The sequence below is a fragment of the Penicillium nucicola genome (genome assembly GCF_028828085.1).
Source record: "Penicillium nucicola strain IBT 29836 chromosome Unknown utg000002l, whole genome shotgun sequence".
In the NCBI taxonomy this organism is placed as follows: domain Eukaryota; kingdom Fungi; phylum Ascomycota; class Eurotiomycetes; order Eurotiales; family Aspergillaceae; genus Penicillium; species Penicillium nucicola.
Window position 1 is genome coordinate 1,965,369 of NW_026643126.1, and position 25,179 is coordinate 1,990,547.

Sequence of the window (25,179 nt, forward strand, 5' to 3'; positions counted from 1 at the left end):
TCGGCTTCCGACCATTGGTCGATGATCATACGATCACAGATACTGCAGTACGAGCGCCAAATTTATCATTTGAGATGGCCTGATCTTGCACAAATATGTATTCGATACCACTCAATCTAGCGCTATATTCGAATTTCCCAAATGAAAACGAAATTTTTTACCTGCCCCCTGTTGTAAGATCAATTTCTTGCCAATCTAAATTAGATCTTTGCTTGCCATCTCCACCGGTAGCTGAGACAAGCCCATCGAGCCATGACAAACATGCCAAGTGCCACAATCAAGACACTTCCCAGATAGGCTACCATTGCCTTCTTGCCAACTTTGTCTAGCATCTCCCCTCCAATTGGGATACAAATCAGGGTACTAGAGGGATACTTGTCAGCCACGAACCAACATGCACACCAGGGTCTGCAAAGATGACTTACGCAAAGCTGACAATGGAATATGTCAATCCAAACCGTCCACCGACCTCGCTGGCCTTGGAGATTTGCCCAATGCAGGCTGGTGCCAGACTCAGGAATGATCCCGATGCTAGCCCGAAGACCGACGAGAAAGTATACAGTCCTGGCAGGGTATCTCCGAAGGGTAACCAGATGACGAAGACAGCTAAGGCCCCTAGGGCAATCAGCGCGGCCTGGGTGTTTATTCTTCCGTAGCGATCGGCTATGCCTCCGGCGATCAAACGGCCGACCGTGGATGCTCTGTCTCATGTCAGTCTTTCGATTTGAGGCATCGCGGAATAGTCTTCCCTCACATGTTTAGCACGGAGAGCAGAAGCACACTAGTGTTGGTCGAGAACCCTTGCAGAACGACATAGGTTGGATAGAGACCCAGACTGGCGAACACGACGAGCTCGAGGCCTGGACACGGTCAGATATATGGCTCCTCCTTCGATGCACATTCACTTATAGTTGGTTACTTACTGAAAATACCCATCGTCAACCAGGTAAACCTGGCATCTTTCAAAGAGCGCAGATTTACCGTCGACTTACTCCTCTCCCTTTGGCAACCTCGCCTTCACCAAAAACGTCCCAACAATGCACAAAGCCAAGACAATAAATGCCAAAAGCCTAATCGTCCACTTATATCCCAACTTTGAGAATCCAGCCCTGAGCATCAAGGGAAAAAGCACACCACCAAGACCCGCCCCAGCCATCGAAATCCCAATCGCAAGACCAGCCTTGCGATCAAACCATTGCGGCACACTAGCCAAAGCAACCGTGCTCAAAAGTGCAGCACCCGTGCCAGACAGAACCCCGAGCGTCAAGACAAAATGCCAATATTCAGAACTCTCAGCGAGGAGCATCAACCCGGTAACATAGATCGCCGTACCGGCCATCAGAATCCCAGTCGGACCATAGCGATCGAACATCGGGCCAACCTGGACGGACACGCTCAGACCAAAGAAAGTGAATAGCCCCGGAATCCAACCGACGGCACTGGGCGAGTACTGGGACAGTTGGTGCGACGAAAAATAGTTTTGCAGGATACCTGTTGTGTTCATCACCCCGAAACTGCTCATCAGGAGCAGGAATGAGCCGAGAACAACGCTCCACGAGCGGAGTCCGCCATCTGGGAAGATGTCGTCGGCATTGTGCTCGGGGAAATGATCTGTGAAGTGGGTTGTGACGGTTGCCAGCTCGGCTGGGGGCTCGATTATGGAGAAGGCTGATTGGGGGGCTTCTTCATCGGTGATTCTGTTTGTGCTTGGTCCTGCGGGGAAGCTTTCTACGCTTGTTTGGGCTGATGGGTAGTGTTGCTGGACTGAGATTGTGGCTGATTTGTGTTCGGCCATTTTCTTGTGAGCGGTGGTGGCGAGCTTCCCTGTTTTTTGCTCACTTGGTGATGTGAAAAGACAGCTTCAGAGATGGGAGTTTTAATTTTCGGCTCGTATTGTGAAGTGAGTCATGTCGATCGAGGCTTGCATTGCTTTCTCCATGATTCATGGTGGGGTTATAGATGTCGGGATGGCTATCCGATCTTTGATATTGGCATATCTAGTGGAGAGTTATGTATTTAACCAGTCTTTTGGAATTTCGGGAGTAATAGAGATAATACGAGTAGTTCACAAGGTCTGAGTAATTTCGAACTGGAAATTGACTTCAATTCGTGTATTCCGGATGGAAAGAATTTTCACGGCCGAAAGAAAGCCTCGTCGGGTCACATCCCGATATCACCAGACAATGCCTGGCAGTGCCTTCTTTGATCCAGGGAAGTTCTAAGAACCAGGGAATCATTCACCAGACTTGGAAAGATGTTGCACAGCATTGGAAATGTATTGCGACTCTGTAGGAATGCGGGTATCAGGTATCGTAAATTGAGGGGAAAACAACGTCATCTATGGATTATTGAATTCAGTTGATGCCTGTAAATCAATGCCACTAACTGACATGAATAATATTCTGACATCAACATGAACAATGAATGTGAAGACTAAATATCCCACAGTAGGTGGAAATGGTGGCATGACTTTTTCGCCACCGCTCCTCCCCGATCCCGATTTTCTCCCTATCTTCTGGTGGTATGATCAAAGTACGGACATGCCATGATTTCATTCCCCAATGGGTTACTCTGTTTTTTAAGCCGATTTATCCCCGCAAAACAGATAACATCTGCTATTTAACGACCACATCCACATCTATACACCCACATCTATACATCCACATCTACATCTATACATTCACACAAACATACCCACAAATCTCTCAACCCAATTGAGACAATACCAAAATGCAGTGCACCAGAATCATCACGAGAAACATCCCTCAAGTGAGGAAACAGCGCCAAATCCAAAACCCACGCATGACGCTCGTCGCCAGTCCCGTTCCCAGCCACAACCCAACCACTGACTCGGAACGATTACCCTACCGACTCTACGAGCTGTCCCTCAAGAAGATCAGAAAAGAAGCACATGCTGCTGAGCCAGATCTCCGCCATGTAATTGCCGGGATCTCCATGCAAAAAGTCGTCGCTGGGGCCGTGCACGACGATCTTCTTCACAAAGTCGATATGCTTGAAGAGAAGCATCCTCGCAGATTCCCGCTCATGCCTGGCTGTGATGAGTCCTGGGAACATGAAGAGGTGGCGGAGGATACAAGGCACAATCCTAATGCTTGGGATATGGAGGCTCTTGATCAGGCTTTGTGTGAGATGGAGATTGCGGGGAAGAAAGGGGAGGTTGCTAAGACTGTTTGTTGGAGGTTGATTGGGGAGATGTAATTAAGACCTCGCATGGCCTGTTTGAAGCGTTCTTGTCTGGTTTGAGCGGAGTTTCTGGAGGGGTTTTTATAATTCTTGTGCATATATATCCAAGGCGTTGAAAAGTGCAGCTCAGTTGCTACTACATTTTTTATGAATCTATTTCAAAGACACATTACCACTGCATTCCTCTCCTTTAAACGCAAGCCCACTCCTAATTAATCAGATTAGAAGAGCGTCCCAGTTTCTACCTTTCACACATTCGTGGCATTGTAAAAGGTCGTGGCATAGTTGTAGACAGCTCTCCGAATCTCTCCCTCGAACAACCTGCGAATCTCATCAAATTCGAAGCCCGAAGCGAGAGCCAACTGGAGCTGGATGCGGGACTGTTCGCCATGTAGGAAGCCAGAGCTGATACTGTCCATCATGTCAGTTTAGATATTATGGGGGAATTCCGGACATGATTTCCTTACATATTGCCTGGTTCTGGGCTAGGGACAACTGCGCCAAAGAAGGGACGGAGCGATGCGACAGTGATTACTCCCTTCCCGTGGAGATGTTCAGCAGCCTCAGTGGCAGCTGTGCTCAATCCGCCGGGACCTACCCCCATGATGACAATACCCCTATGAATATCTGCGTTAGAGCTTGCTGGATAATCCTCATGACTGAACCTTACTTGGCGCCATCCTTTGCTGCTGCATGTAGCAGGTTTGCATCGAACCCCTCTGTTTGAAGATGTGTGTTAACAGAGTTCACAGATATTCCAGGTCATTCTTCACGTACGGTGACCATATAGAACCACCACCTTGGGCAGAGGATAAGTGATATTGAAAGGATTGAAGTAGTGGCGAGCTTTTGGAAGAGATGCACCATAGAAGAAGTATGGCTGTCCAGCAATTATCTGAGCGATGTAGCCTTGATCAATGGCCAAGAATGTTGAAACCGTGTTTCCATTTGTCTTGGTTCCATAGAAAGCGGATACTAGATGGTCGTTGAACGCAATCATGGCCCCACGGTCCCGAGCCTCGGGGTGAATAGCGGTTCTGACTGCATCGTAAAAGTTGAATGGCCCGTCGGGTGACATGGCTGAGTTTGGTCGCATGGACCCTGTAGCGACAAATGCCTTGGAGCAGTTTAGGGTGAGATCAACACCAAAAGCCTGCAATCTATCAGCTAACTTCAGGGTCTTTTCCTGAACATAGGACATACAGTCTCGGCAAGCGTGTTAGTGCCATGAATCATGACAGCCCCTACAACATTGGAGTCTGGGGTGCAAAGTTGCTGGTGAGCGTCCATTGAGATGTTTAGAAATCTGTCCGAGTCGGCATTAGCACTGCCAGTGCCGCTTATGTTTCGGACGGCGAATTGAGCAATTTCGAGAACTTCGGGAACACTCTCAATTAGCGTCTCTGGACTCAAGCCCCCAATGCCACCGCCATAATTGATAGTATCCAATCTTCCGTGGGTAGATCCCGAGAGAATTGTTCCATCTTCAGTGTTGTATAGCCTATGAGTAGAGTTAGAGACTTCTTTTACCAAAGTATGATCATTTTACTTGCATGACTCTCGGCAGTGACGAGTTCTTGTATATCCAAGTTAAATTGGTGCTGGGGTCCTTCCAATGTTTGACCTCAACTGGTGAGGCCATGACCAGGTGGGCAAGAAGCGTCGTGGCAATGAGCGTACCGAACATGATGATCAATTACGTGCTATTGAGCCAGACGTGCGATTCGTACAGATCAAAGTAGTTCTGAATGCCCTTTTATATGATTTGTAGTCCTGAAGCTTGTTTGTTGGGGTAAGGATTCGTAGATTGGCTCGAGAAATTATGTAACGACAATTCATACCAGGGTACGGCATCTATCTGTCTATCTCGGTTTGCTATAATTGAAAGATAAGGAAGCTTCAAAGTTAATTTAGAGAAGGCTGTGAGTATATGAGCCAAGGATAGAGCGTCATCAAGCGACCTTTAAGTATACGTGTTGAATTGAACCATGAACAGTGAGAAGCCAGCAAGGAATTAGATGATTTTCATTTGCGTCTTTTGTGATATAGAAACTCTAGACCATCGAGCTTCTGTGATATGAATGCCATGAAGCACGGAGAATAAGAAGACAGCCCAAGGATGGGTCGGTCAGCTATTGGTGAGATAATTTTAGCGTGAATCTTATACACCAAGAGAATGGTGTACAATGAATGGTATACTCGGTGAAACCTTTCACTTTATTAGGCAAAATAGGACGATTGAGCTTAGGACACCGTGGAGAATGAAACAGAAATTGGAGCTTCACTTTCTATGAACCCTGAATGGACTCGGTCAAGTTACATTTGTGGGGTACTGGACCCTTGGCCATCATGGGATCATTCTAATCTTTGGAGTATAGTTAATATGCTGCATTTTGGGGTCTTCAAATGCTATCATTCAGCACTGTAACTTCTTAAATGCTACTTTGAATTCCAAAGTAGCTGGAAGGACAGGGTAACGATTGAGCGTGTTTCTGTCTTGATATCTTGGATGTACAGCCTTCATAGCATTGAAAGGTCTCATAATTTGACACAATAGGGATTCTGTGGCCAGTCTAGGCATAGTTACTCCAAATGATCATAGCAAAATCATCAGAAGTTGTTGATAGCCATACAAGGCTATGACAATTGAATACGAGAGCTTATCTTTAGAACCCCAACATGTTTCGGAGTTTACGGAATTGCTGACAGCCTTCGGCCGATGCCAAGGTAATTGCGAGACCACGCCAGTCTTTGGGTTTTAGTGGGTGAGCGAGATAGAATCTGATGGTTTCTTATTGCGGATAGGATGCGTTTTGAATCCAGTGGGCAGCTGTCTTACCGATTACATTGATATTTGATTGGCAAAATGGTGCCTAGCTCCCATATTCTTTGTTGACCTCTTCTGCGACAACTGCTAAAGGCCGAAAAGCAAACCATACTTTTAATAGACCGCAACAAACACAACACAGGTGCCTGTACCACTCTTCAGTGCATGGACCAAAGGGATTGTCTCGATAGTAAGTTTGTTCCGCCCAATCGCTACGGAATTCGCACAACAGCTTCAGCTCAGTCTATCTCGCGATACAGATTTCAAACAAGGCCGGTAAAAATAACGAGAATATAAATCTAACGCCGTCCCTCAATAACTTAGTAAGATCTAGTCATATTTAGCTCCAATAAACTATCGCCTGAGGCATGAATTCTGTAGAACATGGAACACGTGAGAGAGTGCTCCAAACCTCAGACAAATTTTTCCTAACTAGGTTAGACTCGGTCATAACCGGGCATAAGCGGCATCATGCTTACGACCGAATCCTTGACATCCTATGCACCGAGAAGCTCCTCTTCGCTCCTAGCGGACCGATATGGAGTCTGGACCACGCCGACGCCGCAGAATAGCTCGGTCTTGTGTGGAATGTCGCCGGCGAAAAATCAAATGTGACCGAAAAGACCCTTGCACGCATTGTGTCGTCACTCAGCTGCGATGCAACTACCAGGCTTACGGAGATCGACCTGCCTCTATTCCGCGTGACACAGGCGATATTTCCGAGGCCGGCAGTCTTGCACCTTCATCGGCACGGCCTGTTCGGCGAGCCAGGGGCAGATCACCCACGGACCAAGACCTCTGGCAGGGATCCCTCACTCCCACAACAAGATCGCCAGCCCCCCGGCAACAGCAACACAGATTGACATCTGCGACCCCTCGGATCTAAATGAGAGACATGCCTCATTCCAAACGCATAACTCACCGCCGAATCCTGCTGATCTTCTCCGCCGAGTCGAGGCTCTGGAGAAATCTTCAGTAGGAAACTCGGCTGGTAGCTTATCTGAGACAAATCAAGCAATTCTTGAACGCCCTTCGCGTATTGAAAGTTCCGAATGGATCTTTTCCAAGACAAGAATTATGCGGTGGAGCCTGTGGATGGGCACGGCCAAAGAGGTACCAATGTTTTATTCTATTTTGCTTTATGATTCACGCTGAGTTACTATGTCACAAGTTTGATCCATTTCTCGCATTCTATTCCGAGGCTACTGGTAATGGTACAGGGTGCTCATACCAAGGCCTTGAGACTCAGGCCCTTCTATCCCAGGTTGGCGATCTTCTCAGGAGATCCAAAGCTATAGCGCGAAGCCTCAAAGCCTGGCGGCCGAGTCGATCGTCAATGAACCCCCAGCTCGGCCTTGAACCCCCATCGCGAGATGTCGCAGATACCATGGTCAATCTATACCTCGGAGCGTTCGAATCAACACAGCGGATTCTTCACATTCCGTCTTTCTGGGCTGAATATGCCAAATTCTGGAGCAATCCTGCCAGCGCTTCGACCGAGCTACGTCTGAAGATTCTTCTCGTTATCGGGATAGGTTCAAGTATCCATCCAGGGGAAACAGACATCGAATTTCGTCATACGGTCCATCGCTGGGTATACGCAGCCCAGGTATGGCTGTCTGGGCCATTGGAAAAAGACAGACTTAGTGTTTCTGCGCTGCAAATTGATTGCCTGACGATACTGGCGCGTCAAATATTCTCGATAGGTGCTGATCTGGTCTGGACATCCATGGGGACACTGGTTCATAAAGCCATGCAAATCAATTTACATCGCGATCCCAAGCACCTTATGGGAATATCTGTGCTACAGGCTGAAGTCCGCAGAAGGCTATGGGCTACCATCGTTGAGATGACGGTGCAGGCAGCTTTGGACTCAGCGGTGTCACCCAACCTTCCAGAGTCTGATACCCTGCCTCCTGCGAACATAAATGATGAAGATATTGGAGAGTCTTCCGGTGAACTTCTCTCTCATCCTATGAGCACATACACTACCACCTATATGCAACTTCTCCTTCTCGAGTCATTGCCAATACGTCTACGGATTTTGAATACACTGACTAGTCTCAGCTCGAAAATATCATACCTGGATGTCATTGAATTGAGCTCTGAGCTAACGGACGCTTTAGCCTCATCTCAAAGGGGTTTAAAGGAAGCTTCAGATCCGGGGATCGCACCATTCAAGCGAAACATTCTTGATTATTTGGTTCGCCGGTTCATGATTATATTGCACTGCCCGTTCATGCACCAGGCTCGCACGAACCCTTTATTGTCCTCATCTTTGAAAGCCAGCTTAGACGCTGCCATGGCCATCATGTCACCGGAGCCTGATAAAAGTACATCCAAACTAATGGCTACAGGTGGAGGCCTTTTTAGGGAGGGTATATGGTGTGCGATGACCGTGATCAGCATTGAGCTCCTGGCGCAAGTTGAAACTCAACGCTTGGATGGAACCTTGCACCGCAACCACGGCTATATCGGACTACTTGAAAAGGTTGTCCGCGATCTTAATGTTTTCTCTGCTGAGCGAATTCGTCAAGGTGAAACAAACATCAAGAGTCATATGTTTATGAGCATGATCATCGCTCTAGTGGAGGCGAAGCAAACAGGTGCCGATTGTGAATTGAGTATTGCCCAAGGCGCTAAGGATAGTCTCGAGTTCTGTTGTGGTCTCTTATTGGAACTAGCCGACACTGCTTCATTGGCGCATTCGAGCGACTGTGCAGTGCCAGGGGTCGGGGTTGGCCAACATGGAGAATTCGCGCCTGACTTTGACCTGGATTTGGACTGGGACTTCCTTTTACCAGACTCGGGATTTCAATAGACTTCAATGGCACCTTGGATATAAACAGTATTCTTATTCATATATACCCATTGTGTTCAAACAATCCAGTGCCAAGAGCTTTATGATATGTGGTTGTAGCCCTGGAGGCTTGTAGCCCCTGGTGGACTTCGATGACAGACCTGTGCGTTTCCAACGCTTCTACTTTAACTTGGAGGATACTAAATATTAAGACCCACAGCGGATGCACGTCGAGCTAGTCGGTGTTTTGCAGGGTTACTCTCCCCTACGTGGAGCTTTATGCCCTCGGTCGAAGCAGCGCTGTTTAGACGGAGTTAATCGGTCTAACGCAACAGGCCACATATAGTCACCAGCAATGAGCTGTTCCTGAAGCTCCGACCTATATAAACCCCCTTAAGCACTTCTCTTGCCTTGTGCAAAATCCGAAACATTTGCTCTTTCTTTACACAAAGCCCTGACATCAAAACTCTTCATGGCACGACTGAATATCCTCATCAGCGGCGCAGGTGTCGCCGGAAACGCCGCCGCCTTTTGGCTTACGAAGCTCGGTCACCATGTCACAGTCATTGAATCTTTCCCATCCCTCCGAGCCTCAGGTCTCCAGATTGATCTCCGTGTCCAGGGTGTCGAAGTTCTCAAACGCATGGGTCTCGAGCAGGCCTTTCGCGAAAAGTCCATCCCAGAACAAGGCATGCAATTCGTGGACAAACACGGTAAAAGAAGAGGCTACTTCCCTGCGAATGACTCTTCGAACGTGAAACTCGGCTTCAGCTCTGACTGGGAAATAATGAGAGGGGATTTCTGTCAAATCATGTACGACGTCACCAAATCTCGAGCCAAGTACATATTCGGGACATCGATCGACCATTTCCACGAAGACGAAAATGCAGTCAATGTCCAGTTCACCGATGGCTCAATCAACAAATTTGACCTAGTAATTGGTGCCGACGGTCAAGGCTCACGCACCCGAAAGCTGATGCTCGGATCTAATGCGCAAGACCCATTCCTTCCTTTGAATGGCATGTATGTCGGTTATTTCACCATTCCTCGACCGATTCAAAAAGACGAAGAATACATCGCGACATCTTTCATGGCATCCGGGTCCCGAGGCATCATGACTCGAAGACATAACGACCGCGAAATCCAAGCATACATCGGTGGCCGAACACAATCGGAGCGACTCAAGGCTTCTTTGAGAGGTGACATCAATGAGAAGAAGCGGGCATTGACAGAGATGCTCCAGGGTGCTGGGTGGCAGACAGAGAAGATTCTGGAGTCACTCCAGACCGCTGACAATTTCTACTGCGAACGTCTCGGTCAAGTCAGATTGGATCACTGGTCTCGCGGGCGGATTGTGCTTGTCGGCGATGCGGCCTACTGTCCTTCTGCAATGACCGGAATGGGCACCACTTCTGGTATTCTCGGTGCTTATATTTTGGCGGGCGAGATTGGTAAACACTGTGGTTCTGCATGTGTGGATGCCGCTGCAGATGATTCGGCTGCGGTTTTGGCCGCGTTGGAAGCCTATGAGCATAAGTTCTCTCCTTTTATGACTCAGGTACAGCAGAGAGTGTCCCTTGACGGGGGTCGTTTTGACGGATTGATCTCATCGGAGTTTGGTGTGGCTGTCATCAATTATCTCATGGGAATAGCTTCTTATTTGGGATTGCATCGTCTTAGCCGATTCACATCCGAGACTGTCAAGGGCTGGGAGCTCCCGCAGTACGACGACTTACACCGGGACTAGGAGTAATAGGACTAAAGACACTCATAATAATGCAACAATTAGTCTAGTTTACTAGAATGCGACATCCGACGAAAGAAACGGGGTAATCCGTTGGTGTCTTCTTTAATTATGTCAAAGAAAGGAATATCTCAGAGACAACCTAGGAAAATATCATTACCCAGGTAATACTGACTCTATTGGCTTAGATGGCATCACACAATGGAAAACACCATCTCCCCAGTGTTACCGCAATTTCTTGGAACATATGCAGATTTCTCATGATCCGACGCACATCCCGTTCTCACCTCCGCACAGGACTTTGACCGTTCTTATCGTGAATTTAAGCCCTAATCCCCTTCGAGTAAAACTCACGCCCAGTGGGGGGATGTTGGCCAATCAAGGTCCCGGTCGCGCGCAAGATTTACCCAAAGTGACAACCCTGATATCTGGCCGTGGCATATAAGACTGTCTTCGGGCCCTTGCTGGAAAAAAAAGCATCTGTCTTCATTCACAATGGCCAGCCTTCACCCATTTGACCCTATTACCCCTGGGGAAATCCAATTGGCCGTTTCCGTCTTGGAGCCCGCCTTTCCCGGTGTCAAGCTGCGCTACAAGCGCATTGATCTTCAAGAGCCAGCCAAGCATGAAGTGGTCCCATATCTCGAGGCGGAGCGTCTAGGAGAAGTGCGGCCTCGCAAGCCCGCTCGCTTGTTGATGGTTCTCTTCCACCGTCTGGACAATGGTTCTTTCTTCAAGGCCTTGATCAATGCTGACACCAAGTCTATTGTGTCGGCCAAGGAGCTGCCCAAGGATGTCCAGGGCCCCGTCGATATCGATGAGATGATTGAAATTGAGCAGTTGTGCCTTGGTCATCCGGCTGTCAAGGCCGAGGTTGAGAAGTTGAAGCTTCCCGCTGGCCACACCGTGTGCTTGGATCCCTGGATCTATGGCACTGAGGATGTCAAAGAGACTCGCCGCTTGTTCCAGTGCTATATGTATATTGTGGCTACCGATCATCCCCAGAACAACCAGTACTCCGTACCATGCCAGTTCTCCCCGGTCTTTGACGGGATCACCCGCGAGCTTGTTCGCATGGACTATCTGCCTGGTGGCGCCAACGCCGAAACCAATGAGACGCAGCCGTGGAAACCAGTGCCTACTGTTCAGTATGCGCATGAATTGCTTGATGAGCCCCTACGTACGGACCTCAAGCCTTATATTGTTCAGCAACCCGAGGGTGCGTCATTCAATGTCATGGGCAATGCTGTCTCATGGCAGAAATGGCGTTTCAGGGTGGGCTTTAACAATCGGGAGGGTCTTGTGCTTCATAATGTGACCTACGATGGTCGCAACACATTCTACCGACTTTCCTTCTCTGAGATGACAGTTCCTTATGGCGGTATGTTCATCCTTACCTGCTCTTAGCGATTCCATCTAACAATTTAGACCCCCGCCCGCCTTACCACCGGAAACAAGCCTTTGATGTCGGTGATGTCGGCTTCGGTATCACAGCTAATCAGCTCACCCTTGGCTGCGACTGTCTCGGTCATATCAAGTACTTCGATGGATACCGCACAGACGCCCAGGGAGAGCCGATCCAGCTTAAGAATGTCATTTGCATGCACGAGCAAGACAATGGCCTCCAACATAAGCATACAAACTATCGTAGTGGCGCAGCCACAGTCGTCCGCAACCGTCAGCTTGTGGTCCAAATGATCTGCACAGTCGCTAACTACGAGTACATTTTTGCATTCATCCTCGACCAAGCCGCCAACATCGAACTCGAAGTACGAGCAACTGGTATTCTATCCACGGTTCCCTTCGACAACCAAAACGGTGAGACAGTCCCATGGGGTACGAACGTCGGACCAGGCGTCATGGCCCCCTTCCACCAGCACATGTTCTCCCTCCGCATTGACCCAGCACTCGACGGCTTCAAAAACACAGTCTACTACGAGGACAGCGTACCAATGCCCGAGGATGACACCAACCCATATCTCGTCGGCTACACAACCGAAAAGAACGTTATCAAGTCCAGCGGCAGCGCCTCTACCAGCGTTGAGCGCCACCGCGTCTTCAAGATCCGGAACGACCATATCATCAACCCTATCACACACCACCCAATCGCCTATAAGCTGCAAACCTCCCCGAGCCAGATGCTTCTCGCACACCCGAACTCATTCGGCTCGAAGCGCGCTCGCTTTGCTACCCGCCCAATCTGGGTGACTAAATACCAAGATGATGAGCTCTTCGCTGCTGGAGAGTTTACAAACCAGAGCAAGCAGTCCGATGGTGTGGAAGTATGGGCTGGTCGAAATGATACCGTTGAGGATGAAGACCTCGTTCTCTGGCATAGTATGTTCTCCCCCCCCTTCCATTTTTTCTTTGTTTGGCGTGATTTGTAGCTGACTAGTTTGAAGCTTTCGGTCTCACTCATAACCCCCGTATTGAGGACTTCCCCGTTATGCCAATGGAACGGGTTAGTGTCATGCTTAAGCCTGATGGTTTCTTCACTAAGAACCCTGCGCTCGATGTGCCGGCTTCTAGTCAGTCTTTTAATCAGTCGACTCTGCACCCGGAGCCGACTTGCTGTGCGACTCCTGCAAAGCCCAAGATGTAAATATTTTAGTTGGTCTTGTGGATTTGGTGAATAAGTAGAAAGAGTTAACTTTACTGAGATGTTTACATGATTATGGAAATATATTGCAGCCACTTTGGTCCGGCCCTAGAACAAATTATAGTCGATGAATGCGAAATTATAAATGTTGGATTGGAAAGCAAAGAAAGAAACCGGAAATCATAAAGCTGTTCTCGATTTGTGACTTTGCCGAAACTTGTATACTAAGCCACTCCACCACTGGAAGCCCAAGTACATTGCGAAGAACAGTTCACCTCACATCTTTCAATCAAAAGCCTCTTTCTTCTCGCATCACAAAGCTAGATCCCAATCCTCCCAATCCACTCCTCAGCAGAGATAACCTCAGTCTTGCGAGCAAAAACCTTCTGCATAAGCACACGATGAACCTCCTCATCACGATCCATACACAAATCCTCAAGCACAGCAACGCGATAATCCAAATCCATAGCCTGTCGCACAGTCGAGAGAACAGCACCACTGGTAATCAAGCCCGCGACGACGACAGTCTGAGTCTGGAAGCAGCGCAGGATCATGTCGAGCTCGGTCCCGAAGAAGGCCGAGATGCGGCGTTTCATGATGACGACCTCGTTTTCTGTGGGTGCCACAGCTGGGTGTACTTTGACGGAGTCTGAGTCCTGTTGGTATTGGCCGCTGGCAGCGACGGCGGGCACGGAGCTGTTGTTTGTGTTGTTTTCTGGATACCCTGGGCGAAAGCCTGTCACTATGTGGATCACTTTGATGTTGGCTTTGCGGGCTGCGGATAGGGCTGAGGCGAGACGGGCTAGGTAGCTCTCTGTGTTTTCCAGCTGATCGACTATGCCGCGCTGGACGTCCAGGATTAGAAGGACGGTTTTGTCCATTGTTGTGGTTGTGGGGTTGTGTGTGTTGGGAATTGAGGCGGTGGACCTGAGCAAGGTGAAAGGGAATATGAAAGAATTTTGAGAAGAGAAAGATATGAAGGGGGATGATCAACTAGAAGTAAATGTAGTCGTCGATGTTGAGGTTTGATGCTCAGTCGCGGTTCCGGCATTGCGGATCCCGGTGCCGGGATGGGTTGCAAGAGCATCAGGGCATATATCTTCAAACTAGTGTTGAGACTTGGTGTGTATGATGCTCAAACGCGAAAATGAGTTATTTTGGGCCAAGTGTTATACAAATATTTTGACTGACAGACTAAGAAAGCGAACATACAAAGAGCTAAAAAGAACATCTCACTCAGTCCTCTGCTTCTTAGCCGGCATGAAATTCCTGAGAATATCAAGCTGGGCTTTAAGACGGGCGTTTTCTTTCTCTAGCCCACCGCGGTCCAGAATCAAATCATCTCGGAATCTTTTTTGTGTGCAAGGCGTTCCCTCAATGCAACCATCCAAGGCTTTGATATGCTGGTCGGCAGACATGACCAAAGCATGCGATTCAAGGTCTGTGACTTTGGATAGAGCGGACTTGGGAGTCTTCGGAGTGATTCTCGGTCTTCGCGAAGTTCTCGATGGAGTCACCGACTGGGACACATGGAAAACTGGGGTGCCGCTTTCACTGTTCGATGCGCTGTCGCTCTCAGTGTAATCCATGCTCGAAGAGACAAGATTATCCTGGAGGTTCTCATGAAGCTGTAGGTCTGATTGTTCCTCACTTTCATCTCGCTTCTCTATCTCGGTCGTTGGAAGAATCGGAAGAGGCACACTGGTCCGAGGTGTGGATCGTGCCATGGGGCTACATGACGTCCGGGGCGTCTGGGTCATAGAACTTTCAGAGCGGGTGCGAGACGGTCTGAGCTCTCTACTCGTATTCCAGTCTGTTTCATCTGGCATAGCTGTCGCTCTTTTCCCTTGCAAATGGTTGCGGAAACGACGCTCGTCTGCCGGGATGAGACAGCTCTCAAGCCAGCGGTCCGTCGCTTCTGCTTTTCGCTTAGATGAATTGACTTCGGCCTGTATCCATCTAGCAAAGTATTCCACTCCCATTGCAATATTTGGCTTGTTGAGAAGCTTTTGCAACATGGTATCGGTGTAGTTCTGTTTCATTGCTTCAAAAATAATGTTCCACATTGGATTAAAGAACTTCTGATCATTGTCAGGAAATTGAAGACAAAGGATATTCCTCTTCCAGCAATATTGTTCGAATTCTGGACGCACACCAAAGCGACGAGACACCAGCAGAATTCTCCATGGGAATGACCCATCACAACTTTCCTGAGGCCGGGTTTTGGGTTCAAACACAGTTCTCAGCCAATCAAGAGTATGTGCCTGCTCACTCCATCCAGTCTCGTTTGAGGCAATCTGCATTGTCTTATAGGTTTTTGTTTGTGGAGGATCCTTACTCCTGCATACAATATATGGAAGCAAATGCTCCCCTCGAGATGAGCAACAGTGAATCACAGAGGAAAATTGTCTCTCTTCTCCTTTGTCCTGTTTTTTCGGCCGAGGAAAAACCATATTTCCCCTTTTATATATAGAGGTCTGGTATGCAGCTTCTTCCAAAGCGTAGACATCCTCATCAAGAATCGAGTTTTGGCCTTTGAACTCTTGATATGTCGAAAAGAAATTTTGTGCACTATCTGTTTGGTGTACTTTGGGCAGCTTCTGCAGCTTTTCCGGATCTCTTTCCACTTTCTTTTTGTTGAAAAGTTCCGAGAGCTCCTTGTTGGCCATCAAGAAACTCGTTTGCCATGTCACGTTGAGATTTTCACGCCGTAGTGTAGTGTCTCCCGGGTTCAAGATACGGTATGCATTGCCAGTATCCTTAATCAAGCGGGCATATGGATCGAACCCGTGCTCAAGCCAACGCGTGGCATGTCTCACAATTTCCTTTCTCTCTTCTTCATTGACGCGAGACTGGCCTCTCATGATACCTGACCTCTTTCGTAAGGCAGCGCCAGCAATATTCACGGCGACTTCGACAGCAATCGTGCGAGATGGAGGTGCACCTTGAACTGTCAACATGAAGAGATCAATAGATTAGGTTGGAAATGAAAATTGCAGAAATAAAAGCATGATAATCTAGTGCAACAGTAGGATAGGGTGCAAGGGGATCGAGAAGAATGAACATACCTTTTTTCGCCGAACAAGAAGAAAATTTTGCGTTGAATGTGCGTCCTGGAACCGAAAAAAAAGTCGAGCGCTTACCGCATTAGCTTTAAATCAGGCCAATTCACATCACATTATTGCTGCATTGCGTGTGGCTGTTTGAGCTGTCCGCGAAGCTATCGACTCGGGCGGATGCAGTCCCACTCCATTGCGAAGGAATCCCTGTCAATCGCAAGATAGCCGTGTCAAGAGCCTGTGGATAACGGTCGAGAATTGGAGTCTTGCCCGGTAAATTGGGCAAATAAGTTCGCAATTTTAAATCATTCTTCCCATTAACCGTTGACCACAGTATCGCCGATGCATATTTCATGGGTGGCTTGGGATCTGGACATGCTGCATCGTTTCTGGCCATAAGACCTGTCAAATTGAACTTTTGGCTTCTTCGGCGTGAGAAAATCAGCAGCTTGAAAATTGTGATCAAATCGGTGACTCTCTCTCTCTCTCTCTCTCTCTCTCTCTCTCTCTTCAGGCCATAAGGATGGGTGGATTCTAACTCTCTTAGCACCTGTTGTCTCTCAATGGTTGCCATAGTCGAGGCCGGCAACTGGTCATTTGGCAAACCGGTCGAGTCAGCTGGGGAATTTTCCTCTGTGATCATCCCAATGCGTGAAATTTGCCATTGTTGGGTCGCACAACACACTCTATGACAATCACATCGCAAATGCCAAACTCAGACGGTTGCGGGCCGAGACAAGTTGGGGCAGCTCAGGCCAAAGCTAGTGGCTGCAGGGCTCCACGCGTATCCACGCGTATCCACCGACTTGTCAACCATAAATGCCCTTCAGACAAAGCTTGACAATGAAAATCGATTGGGATGAACAAGAGGGAATCGACGACTGGAATGCTTCTCAAACTCTGAGGAATGAGCCGGTCCCCGAGACCCGTGGACCTGTGACCAGCTTACATAACAGCGATTACGTCGATGCCAACCTTGGAAACATAAAGAACTGCACTTCCTCACTTGACATCTCCTACCTATGATGGCTACCATATCCTCACAGAGGGGCCAACCTATCGTCGCTCACATGTGTTGCAGAATCCCAGCCTAATATACCACATCCATGGCACGCGTAGTCCCAATCACGCACGGCGGCCAGAGTAAGTCAACAGACCTCGGGAGAAGACAGACGAGATAAGATACTGACGATAGTGTATCAGAGCTGCTGAGCTCAGTAGCGGCCTTAAACGGCCGTGTCTTTGACACCGATCCCGTCATTGCCTATATGCTTCTAGGTCTCTCTCGGAAAGAAAGACTAGCTTATTTGCCGACATACTGGGCAACATTAATCAAGTCCGCTTTGCTGAACCACGCTCTGATCACTGAGGCAGACGGTTTCAAGGCGGCTTCAGTACTGATTCCCCCGGGTCAATACCTTGATAATGCTTGGACTCTGCTTTGCGCCGGCTTCTTGGGCGTGTTGTGGAGGATTGGATTTCCAGGCTTTAAGGTATAGTTTGCAGGGATGGCTTGCATGTTGCTTGCCAACAAACAATCACAAGACTGACTTGGACGTTATATAGCGTCTTTGGAATGAATTCTCCGGTATGACTGACAACGCAAAGAGAAAAGGTCTGCATGGACAAAAGCGTTACTACTACGTCTTCAGCATCGGAACCGAACACGAACACCGCGGAAAAGGTTCCATCACTATTCACTCTTTTTTCTTTTTACCCTTCTATACTGACACTTTCAGGTCTGGCAAAAGCTATCATGAGAGATCATCAACGAACAGCTCAAGCTGAGAATCTTCCAATCTGGCTCGAGGCAACAACCCCAGGCTCGCGCAGTCTGTACCTTTCAATGGGCTTCGAAGAGATCGAGGAGATTGTGCTCGGAAAGGGCAAGGTCGCAGCTGATGCGAGTGTTCAGCCTGGTGGGCCGGGAATTCCATTGTGGGCGATGGTGTGGTGGCCTCAGTTTACTCCTACTTCAACTTCTACTTCAACTTCTTCTAATACTCCGACTCCGACTCCCACCCCTGGCTACTAACACCTGACCTCTACTCCTAGTAATATTGTTACTACTATTCATAGTGTACATTGAATCAAGGATTTTCAATGAAGTTGTGTGCGTTGCTTTGCACAACAGGAGGCACTAGTCCTGCAATATCCCTGCCTCTCCTCACATCCCATAGTCAATCATATTGAAAACTTTAGTCAAGTTTCGTTTAATGGCACCGTGGATATGATTGATAGTGTTCATATTGGTAGCCCAGGGGAAGAGTGGCCAGAGCAGAAGTTATTTGCGCAATGCTACAGTAAATCCAGTCATTGGTATTGAACCAATACGTAACTTACTAGCGTGGATGAGTAATCAGGATCGGAGAAACAAGAGAAAAGTGTCAGTGGTTGCACCTGTGTCGGGACTACTGTATATAGAATTTAACTAGAAGCCTTTAAGCATTAAAATCACAAATTCGAAGAAAGAGAGCATTGGAGCAAACGTGGATATCGAGCTCTTCTTGGTAGCGGAGAATCTCCGGACTCCCCCGGTCCAGCAAGGGTCAGCTCCAACCAACCACATTCCGTAATGTCTATCCTGTCAATGCACCTGCCCAATGACCATGAGTTCAACCGGGGAAAATTATATTATACACAAGGTCTCAACAAAGCGCACTCGGCAAGCTTGTGATCCCTGTCGGTATGTGGCAAGTCTGGGGGAAAATCACCCGCGATACCGGCTCAGCCTGATGAATCTTGAGATCTGACCAAATTTGATAGCCGGAAAAAGGCACGCTGTCCTGGTGAAAAACCAACATGTTCGCTCTGTCATCGGCTAGGGCAACGCTGCTCATACGAAGCGCAGACATCCAGCAATGCAAGAAGCAGGAATAAGCCGGAACCGGCTCCGGCTCCAGCTCAGGACCATGATCAGCGAAATGAGTCTAATGAGGTAGGTTTTTGCAGACGACTGTCTGTCGAGTTTTCCCACTTCTTTGTGAACATAATACTGAGCTTGGTAGATCCAGGATACGCCGAATGCTGATAGGCTGCAGCGTATCGAAGACAGGTTAGAAACGATGACGCGTTTGCTGCAGTACGTTATTTCCTCTCAAGTGTTTGACTTCTTCTGAATATGGACCTTTGCTTGGTTTTAGAGAGGGTTTACCCAAAGCCACTGTCTTGCATGGAACAACAACCGAAAATCATCATGTGGACCATGGGTATGAAATACGGGATGCTCATGATGAACCTCAACAGCTCAATAATCCGAATAACCAAGTGTACGTATTCACTGCTGAGTCGCCCGTAATCCCGATGTTCTAATGGATTCAAAGTGAAACCGGGTTCCCTGCCGGTTTCATAGAGCGAGAAGTAGAGATTTATCTAACGCACTTCCATGACCAACCATACTGTGTGCTCTCGAAGAGATGGCTTTTGGAAAACGCAAGCTCATTGCCTCTAGAGATTTCACTTCCATTAGTGGCTCTTACATCTCATCTTCCTCGGAGATCAAGGGAGACCTTACTTGAAGATTCAATAGACGCAAAGTCACTATCAGAGAAGGCCTGGAATATTGTATCAAACCAATACAAAGATGGAAAGATGAGTCTATTAGCCCTCCAGGGCTCTTTTCTCATGGCACAAGCAGACTTCGCCAATGGATTTGGACACAGAGGATATGCCTCTGTTGCATTTGGCCTGCGAACTATTCAGTCTGTTGGTCTGAATAAAAATCAATATTCACACTCTTCAAATACACTCGACAGCGAAGTGAGAAAGCGCCTCACATGGGCTTTCTTCATGCTTGATCGCACATACAGTGCCTCGCGCAATTATTCACTTTCGCTAACAGACAAGCACTTTACTCTTCCGTTCCCTTCTCAAGAGAAAGGTCCTCCTTTCAATGAACCTACTGCGGCCGTCCATGGAACATTGCATGATGGACCTGGGAAGCAAGGCCAGAAAGTCGACCACGGTATTCTAGCATGTCTCCTTCGATTATACGCACTTTGGGGGAAAGCAACAGAATACGTCTTTGAAACATTCGCAGATAACCCACTGCCACCTTGGCAAACAGGGTCTGCTCTCGCAATCCTCGAGTCGGAGTGGCTACAGTTCGAAACTCATTTTGCAGACGCCCATCGGTACATCAATGTCGACTTCAAAAGACGCGCCCGAGAAGAGCCACAATCGCGCACATACCTTTCTACTTGGGTTTGTGTCCAGTTTCTCTTCCATTCGATTCAATGTCTGCTGCACCATCCCTTCGTTATCATGACGAAACTTCGGGATTTCAATGGAAACATATCAACAACCTTCTTACAAAAGTCTTTTGAGACGTCACTTCTGCATTCTAGGTGGATTGTGCGGTTTATCAAGGAGATGGAGGAAGTCAATTTCGAGACTTGTGATCCGTTCCTGGGATACTTGGCTGCGATCGCTGCTACCATTCAACTTGAGCACACTGGGAGTAAAAATCCGCAGATAGCTTTGCTGCTCAACAAAGAGTTTCGAGTTCTCGTCGACTTTATGACAGAATTATCTGTATATTGGGAAAATATGAGGGTCTTGGTTAGTGTAATGTGGCTCTTCTACTTTGATCAACTTGCTCATGTCAAATTCTTTAGGTTCGCAAAGTGAATGAACTGGCTGCTCGTCACCATAATTATGGATCCCTTTACTACAACCAAGAAGGATTCTCGGGCGCATTATCCAAAATGCCAACCCCGTCCAATATGCCTAGAATGTCTGCTGAGGATGAAGCGATCATGTGGGAAATTCTCGATTTCGGTTCTTCTTCTGGGGGGGCTTCCCAAGCTCAGTCTGGAGATCTAGCTATGCCTCAGGATCGCAGCATTGACTTTGGAGCAGGGAATAGGATTGAAAATGATTCTGGTCCTTTGGAAGTCTCCCAACGAACTGGCAATTGCCAAAATGATTTCATGGACAGTAATCTGCCAGGTCGAGGTATCTCGCTTACTGATCAAATATCTAGATCTATCAATGAGAGTCCCTTGCCAGACTGGACTTTGTCGGGGAGTGGCAATGATGTTATGGGGGCTGGGATCCCGGACATTCCAGAGTGGATGATCTTGGGTGATTACATGGCAGAGCATCTGTAACTTATGGTGGGCAAAGCCCGACATTGAGTCGTGAATCATTTATGTGCTAAATAATCAAATTATCGACACTCAAAGTAACAGCAATCTCTATCTGCGATGTATGCATTGGTCGGATCGTCCTCTTCTGTCCTTAAATCTTGCTCTGTCGAGCTCCCGAGGCTTTCAAGGCCGTGTCGAAAGTGTCCAACTCTTCAGTGGTCAATTCTCTTCTTTCAGGTCCTCCACGGCTTCCATCCCCTGTGAACACCTCACCCTGGAATCGCTCACGGAACTGGGTAGGGAACTTCCACTTCTTCAGCAACTCATCCGAGAGTTTTCGTTGCCAGCTTCCTACAATATACTTTCCAATCACTGGGAGAAACTTGAAGGCACTAAACACGAGAATTGGGATTAGCATTGTTCACCTTGCCGAATTAATGCGTTCACTCACTGTCCGCTACCACCAGTGGCAATGAACAAATTCTTGTGCTCAGGGTGATAATCGAAGATGAAGTCGCCAGTCGGAGTATCATTATACCAGCAGATTCCAACTTTTTCAAAGCCACGCGATGCAAACTGGGGGAAAAGATCCATCATGCCAGCTGTGAGGCGCTTGAGTCCATCAGCAGGAATATAGTTTGCCCGCGAAGCGACTGCTGAACTAGGTGGTGCAGACACGACCGAAGGCTCAGAACGTGTATAGCCGAAGCCATGGCAGGCCACCTTTAAGTAGCCGGTTGGTTCATGCGGAGGGAAAGCAAAGAATCCGGTGGAGAAATTGAAGTAAATGGGCAAATCTCTCAGTTCGGCGACTTCCTCTGGCGTCAAGCGCAGGTATCCAACAACCTGACCCGCGGCAAGCATGGAGTTCCAAGCAGGAATCAGACTTGAGGTCCAGGCACCAGTAGCAACGATGAAATGATCACCTTCAACACGTCCATTCTTGGTACGAACTGACTTGATCGTTCCATTCGGGTTCTTCTCAAATTCTTCGACCTGGCCATTCGGCCCGGTGATGAAGTTGACACCGGCTGAAGCACAGCGAGACATAAGACGAGCACAAGCAAGCCCAGCATCTGCCCACCCAGCTGAGGTGTTGTAGAAACCATCAAAGCCAGGTGTAGCAAGCTGCCCAGTCAGTTTGGGGAAATGTTGCTTGGCCTCTTCCACGCTTCCGACAGCGACCCATTCCTGGCCCATCTCTGTCAAGACTCGCTTTGTCTTGCGGCTGTATTCCTGCGCACGGGGTTGCACTGGCTGCTCCGGGGTTCCATCTTGACAAACCCATAAGCAGGGGGTCTGGTGGAATGCTTCCTTGTAATCGGGGGTCTTCCATAGATCAAACGCCTCCTTGGCAATCTCTGCATATATGGGATCTCCGTAATCAAACCGAATGACACGGGAAATATCGTTGCTCGATCCATCTGGAACTGGAGGTACAGATCGATCCAGAATTGTGACTGACTTGTAGCCTTCTTCCTTGAGTCTCAGCGCAGTGCCGAGACCAAAGGCACCGGCTCCAATAATAACGATGCGCTGGTCTTTGTCCATTTTGTTTGGAAGTATACTATGATCTTATTCTGTGTGAAGCTATGGAGCTTGTTATATAGTTGTGAAGCGGAAGCCCATGATCCGGTTCACACGGACCGTGGGGACATGCTGTCGGTTTGAGTTTCGGAAAATCGAAAACGATAGAACTTCAGAGCCTCAAAGATGTATGCTAAGCCAATTCAATCACAGCTAGATCCCAATTATGAGTCGCTCAATCATCGTGGGCCGGGAGGGGAAACACGGGCCGCAAAAGACGTTGAAGCACGGTCCGTACACGGTCCGTCTCATCTCCATTGATTTGCACAGAGGTTCAGAATAAACAGTGTCTTCAAATTTCTGGATCTTGAACACTAAAAATGTTCTATGTATGTCTTGCAGTGTATAGAATGTGATATCAATCAATCAATCAAATTTCAATCAACCTGTTGCAGCCTAACTAGTATCGTAATGGCTAGGATAGAATGTGGTAGACAGCGCATATTCACAGCGAAGATAGCTCAACTCAATAGTTTGACGGTTGAAATTCTAGAATGTAAAGCCTTGAACATTTGTCTCGTTCTCCAAGTTCCAAGCTCGGTTGATCAAGGATTCAACCTTGTCGGAATCTTCAACTCCTCCATATCTAGCAAGGGCATGGGTTTTTGTCTCGATTTCAGCCCTAGAAGCAAGAAATTAGAACATCAACACAGAGGGCTTGAATATGAGAAAGCGAGCTTACCGGGTCAGTGGAATTTCAGGATCTCCCTTTGCGAACTTTGTTGATTCTGTGAAAGTATTTCCAGATTTGCACTTGACGATAACTGTCCCCTGCCATTTCTCTGGGAACTGAGAATCAATGTCCACGTCATATTTCATGGTCACGCGGTTTTGAAATTCTCGCAGAGACAAGTCTTTCAAATCATCCTCAGTGAAGTCGGTGATCATAGCCTGACCCTTTTTTGCTGCAATAGCAAGTACAAAGCCCATTGAGAATTTGCTCTGGTGGACCGTCTCACCATTACCACTGAGACTTAGTACGTTGATAGCCGCCTGGTATGTAGGCACGAGCACAGATTCAATGTCTTCGAAGACAACTCGATTCTTGGCCATCAAAGTCAACAGTGCATCCACACTAGGGTGTGTGTGCCGACAAGATGCGTGCCATTTGAAACTTGATCGAAGAACAGCAAATTCTCTGCCCAGATTCTGGTCAATGGCTTCTGGGTTTGTTTCCCCCGGAACCAACGCAATACCCATAGCACGGGGTCCTTCAAGGATATCTCGCGGGCCCAGAAGGCCATCACGAGCAGAATATGCGGCAAATATACCATCAAAACAGGCCTTAGCAGTGTGTACTTGTTTCGAGTGTGTCGCATCTAACAAGAATTGCCACAATCCAGCCGCTTGTGTTCCAGCCGTTCCGACTGCAGATAATGTCTGGCTCACATCTAGTTTGAGCAAATGAGCCACAGCTGCTGCAACTCCAATAACTCCACCGGTAGCTGTGCTATGGAATCTCTGTATCATTTGTTTCAGTTCTGAGGTATCGAAAGGGACAATCTGAATAATATATTGAGAGAGTGGCACACCTCATAATGGCTTTTCCCCAGATACTCGCCGACACGACAACCGACTTCGTATCCAACTACACAGGCGGTAATGAAGTCCTTCCCGCTGGCTCCAATATCTTGAGATACAGCTAAAGCTGCAGGAAATATCACAGTCGCCTAAAGCTAGATTAGCCCTATGTTTATGAACAGACAGTCAACATAGTACTCACTGGGTGCATGATACTTCGATTGTGAAGATCATCTTGCTCAACCACATGTGATGCAGCAGCATTGATCAGACTAGCAAATGCTGGGCTGGTAGTAATATTTTGGGAACCATCAATCAGCTCGCTGTTTCCACTAGACGGGCCCATTTGAGCCGCGAAGCGTACCATTGCAATGACTGCTGAATGGCTTCGACCGGCAATAGCACAACCTAGTGTATCTAAGAAGAAATCTTTGGTGCGTTGAACCACTTCATCAGGGATGTCTGCATACTTCAGATCAACTGCCCATTTGACCAAACGGTCGGTTCGAGTTTCTTGAATAGAGCAAGCCATTGCAGCTAAAAGCAAAGATTATTCACAAGTGTCTAGTCTGATGGAACCGTTCTATACAACTGCAAGGCTTTGTCAAAATATATGCGGGGGTTGTAGCGGGCACTTCGGTTTCCTCTCCTCTTCCGAGGGAGGTTTATCCGAGGCATATAGCCGATTTAGATCTATAGATAATAGCGTTCTACTTAACTTTGGATCATACTGATCCGAGAGTATCTA

General features: G+C 47.9%; 13 protein-coding genes across 13 annotated transcripts; 7 read left to right on the forward strand and 6 right to left on the reverse strand.

The window, feature by feature from the left end:
* Nucleotides 1–200: 200 nt before the first annotated feature.
* N7511_002511 (MCT family MFS transporter) lies at nucleotides 201–1,795 on the reverse strand (the record flags this gene model as incomplete). The annotated part of the gene is made up of 5 exons (XM_057124936.1): nucleotides 201–363; nucleotides 426–701; nucleotides 755–860; nucleotides 924–952; nucleotides 993–1,795. 5 exons carry the CDS (start codon nucleotides 1,793–1,795, stop codon nucleotides 201–203), a joined length of 1,377 nt encoding a protein of 458 aa, XP_056987095.1.
* Nucleotides 1,796–2,730: 935 nt separating this feature from the next.
* N7511_002512 (uncharacterized protein) lies at nucleotides 2,731–3,219 on the forward strand (the record flags this gene model as incomplete). Its single annotated transcript, XM_057124937.1, has 1 exon — nucleotides 2,731–3,219. The coding sequence occupies one exon, from the start codon at nucleotides 2,731–2,733 to the stop codon at nucleotides 3,217–3,219; it is 489 nt and encodes a 162-aa protein (XP_056987096.1).
* A 233-nt stretch (nucleotides 3,220–3,452) lies between these two features.
* On the reverse strand, nucleotides 3,453–4,891 carry N7511_002513 (asparaginase; the record flags this gene model as incomplete). The annotated part of the gene is made up of 6 exons (XM_057124938.1): nucleotides 3,453–3,615; nucleotides 3,672–3,821; nucleotides 3,875–3,923; nucleotides 3,982–4,357; nucleotides 4,408–4,705; nucleotides 4,776–4,891. 6 exons carry the CDS (start codon nucleotides 4,889–4,891, stop codon nucleotides 3,453–3,455), a joined length of 1,152 nt encoding a protein of 383 aa, XP_056987097.1.
* Nucleotides 4,892–7,784: 2,893 nt separating this feature from the next.
* On the forward strand, nucleotides 7,785–8,852 carry N7511_002514 (fungal specific transcription factor domain-containing protein; the record flags this gene model as incomplete). The annotated part of the gene is made up of 1 exon (XM_057124939.1): nucleotides 7,785–8,852. One exon carries the CDS (start codon nucleotides 7,785–7,787, stop codon nucleotides 8,850–8,852), a length of 1,068 nt encoding a protein of 355 aa, XP_056987098.1.
* Nucleotides 8,853–9,303: 451 nt separating this feature from the next.
* Nucleotides 9,304–10,578, forward strand: N7511_002515 (uncharacterized protein; the record flags this gene model as incomplete). Its single annotated transcript, XM_057124940.1, has 1 exon — nucleotides 9,304–10,578. One exon carries the CDS (start codon nucleotides 9,304–9,306, stop codon nucleotides 10,576–10,578), a length of 1,275 nt encoding a protein of 424 aa, XP_056987099.1.
* Nucleotides 10,579–11,070: 492 nt separating this feature from the next.
* Nucleotides 11,071–13,177, forward strand: N7511_002516 (uncharacterized protein; the record flags this gene model as incomplete). Its single annotated transcript, XM_057124941.1, has 3 exons — nucleotides 11,071–11,956; nucleotides 12,004–12,912; nucleotides 12,978–13,177. The coding sequence occupies 3 exons, from the start codon at nucleotides 11,071–11,073 to the stop codon at nucleotides 13,175–13,177; spliced, it is 1,995 nt and encodes a 664-aa protein (XP_056987100.1).
* A 317-nt stretch (nucleotides 13,178–13,494) lies between these two features.
* On the reverse strand, nucleotides 13,495–14,055 carry N7511_002517 (cysteine hydrolase family protein; the record flags this gene model as incomplete). The annotated part of the gene is made up of 1 exon (XM_057124942.1): nucleotides 13,495–14,055. One exon carries the CDS (start codon nucleotides 14,053–14,055, stop codon nucleotides 13,495–13,497), a length of 561 nt encoding a protein of 186 aa, XP_056987101.1.
* Nucleotides 14,056–14,406: 351 nt separating this feature from the next.
* Nucleotides 14,407–16,134, reverse strand: N7511_002518 (uncharacterized protein; the record flags this gene model as incomplete). The annotated part of the gene is made up of 1 exon (XM_057124943.1): nucleotides 14,407–16,134. The coding sequence occupies one exon, from the start codon at nucleotides 16,132–16,134 to the stop codon at nucleotides 14,407–14,409; it is 1,728 nt and encodes a 575-aa protein (XP_056987102.1).
* Nucleotides 16,135–17,076: 942 nt separating this feature from the next.
* On the forward strand, nucleotides 17,077–17,259 carry N7511_002519 (uncharacterized protein; the record flags this gene model as incomplete). Its single annotated transcript, XM_057124944.1, has 1 exon — nucleotides 17,077–17,259. The coding sequence occupies one exon, from the start codon at nucleotides 17,077–17,079 to the stop codon at nucleotides 17,257–17,259; it is 183 nt and encodes a 60-aa protein (XP_056987103.1).
* An 80-nt stretch (nucleotides 17,260–17,339) lies between these two features.
* N7511_002520 (GNAT family N-acetyltransferase) lies at nucleotides 17,340–18,268 on the forward strand (the record flags this gene model as incomplete). The annotated part of the gene is made up of 4 exons (XM_057124945.1): nucleotides 17,340–17,376; nucleotides 17,437–17,726; nucleotides 17,800–17,917; nucleotides 17,973–18,268. The coding sequence occupies 4 exons, from the start codon at nucleotides 17,340–17,342 to the stop codon at nucleotides 18,266–18,268; spliced, it is 741 nt and encodes a 246-aa protein (XP_056987104.1).
* A 568-nt stretch (nucleotides 18,269–18,836) lies between these two features.
* Nucleotides 18,837–21,344, forward strand: N7511_002521 (fungal specific transcription factor domain-containing protein; the record flags this gene model as incomplete). The annotated part of the gene is made up of 6 exons (XM_057124946.1): nucleotides 18,837–18,930; nucleotides 19,059–19,171; nucleotides 19,242–19,315; nucleotides 19,377–19,502; nucleotides 19,557–20,793; nucleotides 20,850–21,344. The coding sequence occupies 6 exons, from the start codon at nucleotides 18,837–18,839 to the stop codon at nucleotides 21,342–21,344; spliced, it is 2,139 nt and encodes a 712-aa protein (XP_056987105.1).
* Nucleotides 21,345–21,474: 130 nt separating this feature from the next.
* N7511_002522 (NAD(P)/FAD-dependent oxidoreductase) lies at nucleotides 21,475–22,874 on the reverse strand (the record flags this gene model as incomplete). The annotated part of the gene is made up of 2 exons (XM_057124947.1): nucleotides 21,475–21,715; nucleotides 21,775–22,874. 2 exons carry the CDS (start codon nucleotides 22,872–22,874, stop codon nucleotides 21,475–21,477), a joined length of 1,341 nt encoding a protein of 446 aa, XP_056987106.1.
* A 525-nt stretch (nucleotides 22,875–23,399) lies between these two features.
* On the reverse strand, nucleotides 23,400–24,963 carry N7511_002523 (MmgE/PrpD family protein; the record flags this gene model as incomplete). The annotated part of the gene is made up of 4 exons (XM_057124948.1): nucleotides 23,400–23,532; nucleotides 23,593–24,371; nucleotides 24,443–24,580; nucleotides 24,634–24,963. 4 exons carry the CDS (start codon nucleotides 24,961–24,963, stop codon nucleotides 23,400–23,402), a joined length of 1,380 nt encoding a protein of 459 aa, XP_056987107.1.
* Nucleotides 24,964–25,179: the final 216 nt, after the last annotated feature.